The sequence below is a fragment of the Engraulis encrasicolus genome, chromosome 6 (assembly GCF_034702125.1).
Source record: "Engraulis encrasicolus isolate BLACKSEA-1 chromosome 6, IST_EnEncr_1.0, whole genome shotgun sequence".
Classification (NCBI taxonomy): Eukaryota; Metazoa; Chordata; class Actinopteri; order Clupeiformes; family Engraulidae; genus Engraulis; species Engraulis encrasicolus.
The window spans coordinates 23,248,915-23,253,914 of NC_085862.1; the positions used below are offsets into that span (position 1 = coordinate 23,248,915).

Here is a 5,000-nt window from a genome sequence, read left to right on the forward strand (position 1 = left end):
ATTATGAGTGCATTCATAACAAATTATAATGCACATTATAATTACTTACAAAGCATTACGACTACACCGATGATTTTTCATGATGCTTTATGTTAACAGTAATGCATAACCATGAATGTTGCTTATAATACTTTATAAATGCAAGGGTATTATGAGTGCTCATGACTGGATATAAACTACAGGCTGCCTGATGGGGCTTACAGTACATTATGCTGCATTATAGATGTGCATTCTACAGTGCATTATAAATGCATCCATATGAACTTTACTTTACTTAGAGCACACATTGACGACTTATGATCTCACATGAAACATTATAGCATCATATGAGCCCTTATGACAGTTTATCATCCAGGTCTGTGCATAGAGTTGTTTAGGTACTCATGTACTATAAGCCCCTTCAGGCAGCCTGTAGTTTATAGCCAGTCATGAGCACTCATGACACCCTTGGATTTATGAAGCATTATGAGCTAGATTCATTCATAACTTTCAATATAAAGCATCATGAAGCATTATGAGCAGGGCTCTAAATTAACACACGCCAACCCGCCAAACACGGGTGAAAATTAATTTTGGCTAGTAGAAAAAAATACCTACCCGCCAATTTGGCTAGTAGCGCCCGAGTACAGTAAATTATGAACGGTAAACCGCTGCTCTGACGAACGTTAGACGGCGAGATTTCCTACATTACCCATGGACCCTAGCGTCACGAGGTAGCCTCCCACCGTGGGCTTTCCAGTGCAGAGAGCGGCAACTCCATGCTACTGCGCGCGCCAGGATTGAAAACATTTCAGACGGCCAGCCTTCTGTCAGCTAAGCTGCGCTCACACTATTCTGACAGGCAGCTCTCCTCCATATGCTCTCGTCGCTTTCGCTACAACCTTTTTTAACGTCACTACTGCTATTATTACTATATGAACCTTGCTGTAACAGGCTGCATTTTTGAAGCAGCGAGGCCCTGACCGTTTCAATAACAGGACGCAGATTATGCATAGAGCTCACAGACTTCTATTATAACTATACAAGTCAGTGATAGAGCTACTATGTTTTGTGCGAGTGATGAGAATGTGTCGGGGGTTAGAGCAAGGTTCTGTGTGTTGGTGACATTGAGAGTAAATAGAACTCCCAATGGTTGGTGAATGCTAGTAGTAATTCTAACCGTAATAATAGTGACGTTAAAAATGAGTGGTTGTGGAACGAAATAGCGACAAGGGTAGAGGAGGAGAGCTGACTCTCAGAGTAGTGTGACCGTAGCTGTCAGTTCAGTTGTCTTCTGAAATGTTCCGAGTCCTGGCGCAACTAAGTTGGATAGCCCACGCCATCGTAAAGACAAAAAAAGCAACCAACGACGAAGCTGTGGAAGTAACAAAGGAAGCTAAGATTCCCGAGATATTATTTACTTTTAGTTAAACTAGGCTTCTTGTCATTTTGTTGCGCGTGGTAGAGAAGAACTCCTCTCTCCCCTCCTTTTCCTCTCATCTCTTCTGTGTGGTTTGGCTGTGTGCTTGGTTACTGTATGTTAAAGGTCTTTTATGTGAGTGGCTTGTGTGATGTGATTCAGCTGTTTTCAGAGGAATTGAACAAAAACTAATCAAATTGATTAGGCCTAAGTAATGAAAGTAAAAAATAAAGCAGAAGTTAAAAATAATAATAAAAAAATATATAGCCTATAATATGCTTATTATGTAGGCATATAGTAGGCTAGCCTATGCAGGCCTATAGTGTATCTGTGTTGTAGAAATAGTTGAACAAAATGACCATAATAATAATAATAAAAAAAACTAGCCTAATGCATAGTTTATTTTGGCGAGATTAAAAAAATGGCTAGTTGAACTTCTGTTTGGCTGGTAAGAAAAAATGTCCACTAGCCAAATTGGCTGGTGGTGGAAAAAGTTAATTTAGAGCCCTGATTATGAGTGTAGTCATAAAACGTTGTAAGTAATTATAATGTGCGTTATAATTTGTTATAAATGCGCTTATAATGTTGGCTTTAAGTAAAGTGTTACCGAGTAACTTTATTGATCCCCAGGGGGAAATTCAGGAGTGTATACATGTGTGTACATGCAAGTGCATTGCGCATGCGTGTGTGTGTGCACTTGCATGTAGCCTATGCGTGTGAGTATGCATGTGTGTGTGTAGGTCCGTATGTGTGTGTGTCTGTTTGCACACATGCATGTCTGTGCGTGCACTTGCACATGTGTGTGTGTGTGCCTATGCATGTGATTGCATTGACGTGCTTGTACATACTTGCGCTGGTTGTCGGTGAGCGTGATGCCCTGTGCGGACACCTTGAAGTGGACGATGGTGGAGGTGGGGGGCGGGCTCATCGCCAGGGTGACGCTGGTGGCCTTCTGGACGCCCTGCCCGCCCGTCAGGGACTCCAGATCCACTGAACCCAGGAACCACACGTTACACGCTGAGGGAAAAACAACACAGGAACCACACACATGAATCACACGCTACACGCTGGGGGAAAAAACACACACAACACACACAGGAACCACACGTTAACCGCTGGGGAAAAACACACACAACACACACAGGAACCACACGTTACACACAAGCAACCAACACAGGAACCACACGTTACACGCTGAGGAAAACACGCACACACAGGAACCACACATTACACACTGAAAAAAACACAGGAAACACACGTTACACACTAGAACAAAACACACACAACACATACGTAGAGGAACCACACGTTACACGCTGGAACAAAAACACAGGAACCACACGTTACACGCCAGAAACCAACACAGGAACCACACGTTACACGCTAGAAAACGACACAGGAACCACACATTACACACTGGAACAAAAACACACACAGGAACCACACGTTACACGCTGGAGAAAAAACACACATGAACCACACGTTACACGCTGGGGAAAAACACACTGGAACCACACGTTACACGCTGGGGAAAAACACACTGGAACCACACGTTACACGCTGGGGAAAAACACACAGGAACCACACGTTACACGCTGAAAAACAACACAGGAAACACACATTACACACACAATAAACAACACACACAGGAACCACACGTTACCCGCTGGGGAAAAACACACACAACACACACAGGAACCACACGTTACCCGCTGGGGAAAAACACACACAACACACACATGAACCACACGCTACACGCTGGGGAAAACCAACACAGGAACCACACGTTACACGCTGAGGAAAACACGCACACACAGGAACCACATGTTACATGCTGTAAAAAACACAGGAACCACACATTACACACTGAAAAAAACACACACAACACATACGTAGAGGAACCACACGTTACACGCTGGAACAAAAACACAGGAACCACACGTTACACGCCAGAAACCAACACAGGAACCACACGTTACACGCTAGAAAACGACACAGGAACCACACATTACACACTGGAACAAAAACACACACAGGAACCACACGTTACACGCTGGAGAAAAAACACACATGAACCACACGTTACACGCTGGAACAAAAACACACAGGAACCACACGTTACACGCTGGAACAAAAACACACAGGAACCACACGTTACACGCTGGAGCAAAAACACACATGAACCACACGTTACACGCTGGAACAAAAACACAGGAACCACACGTTACACGCTAGAAAGCGACACAGGAACCACACATTACACGCTATGTAGATGAATGCATGCACACACACACACACACACACACACACACACACACACACACACACACACACACACACACACACACACACACACACACACACACACACACACACACACATATGCGAGCGCACACGCACACTCACACGCACACACACACAGAAACACAGGAAAGAGGCTGAATTTTTCAACACTAGTTTTGGTAGTGCGAAAAGTGTGTATAGAGGACTTGTGTGCGTGTTCCAGCATTTGCATGTGTGCATTTGTGTGTTTGTTTGTTTGTACGTGTGTGTGTGTGTGTGTGCGTGTGTGTGTGTGTGTGTGTGTGTGTGTGTGTGTCTGTGTGTGTGTGTGTGTGTGTGTGTGTGTGTGTGTGTGTGTGTGTGTGTGTGTGTGTGTGTGTGTGTGTGTGTGTCTGTGTCTGTGTCTGTGTGTGTGTGTGTGTGTGTGTGTGTGTGTGTGTGTGTGTGTGTGTGTGTGTGTGTGTGTGTGTGTGTGTGTGTGTGTGTGTGTGTGTGTGTGTGTGTGTGTGTGTGTAAATGCACATGCACATGTGTGTGTTCTTACCTGCTCCCTGTTTCAGCAGTTCGGCAGCTGAATTGGTGGCAGTTTCAGTCGGGGCTTCACAGACACCATCTAGTAGATCTGCAGAGAAAAGAAATGGAGGTGGAGAGCTTAATGTTTCTGATCTTATACAACAATTTAAATATGTGGAGAAATTCGTTTATTAACATAACAAGTCAGGAGGATACAGGTTCATCATGATAGGTTTAAAGTTTCCCCGCTGTCAGCCTAGGAAGAGTGACTTTTGGGGGGCTTTTCCCCGTTCAACACCCTGATTAGAGAAAATGTGAGACATTGAACAAAAGCTTGCTCATCAATTACGTCTTTCCTCGCGTCACATAGACACTAGCAAGAGGGGAGAAGACGGGAACTACTATAGCTTATTTAACATGGAGTGCATTCCAATATGCGACCTTGCGTCCTCCACTTGGGCTTGTGGCCTCACATTTTGCTGGTGGCATGCCTCCGTGGATAAAACAATCAAGTTTCCCTGCTGTCAACCTAGCCAAAACAATTTTTGAGGGACTGTTCTTCATTTACCATCCTATTTGAAAGTGAGAAAATTACTTTACAATTGAGCTTTTGAGAGATATTGAAATATAATGCTGTTGTTAGTGATGTCATCATGACGTATTACTTCCTGGTACGAGGCCACAAGTGGAGGATGCAAGGTCGCATATTGGAACGCACCCAGGTACTCATAGACACACGTGTGGGGGTACAAGTATCTGCTGCCCTCTTGTGGCAGGGGGTAAAAGTGGAACTCAGAAGCTTATC

At 44.2% G+C, this 5,000-nt stretch overlaps 1 protein-coding gene across 2 annotated transcripts in view; it reads right to left on the bottom strand.

The window, feature by feature from the left end:
* Nucleotides 1-5,000, bottom strand: part of tns3.2 (tensin 3, tandem duplicate 2) — a 58,033-nt gene that overhangs the window by 3,691 nt on the left and 49,342 nt on the right. For both annotated transcript variants that reach the window (XM_063200973.1, XM_063200972.1), the window contains exons 12-13: nucleotides 4,227-4,304; nucleotides 2,248-2,416 (exon numbers count right to left, since the gene is read on the bottom strand). In XM_063200973.1, coding sequence (XP_063057043.1) covers nucleotides 2,248-2,416; nucleotides 4,227-4,304 — 247 coding nt within the window. The remainder of the gene's footprint in view (nucleotides 1-2,247; nucleotides 2,417-4,226; nucleotides 4,305-5,000) is intronic.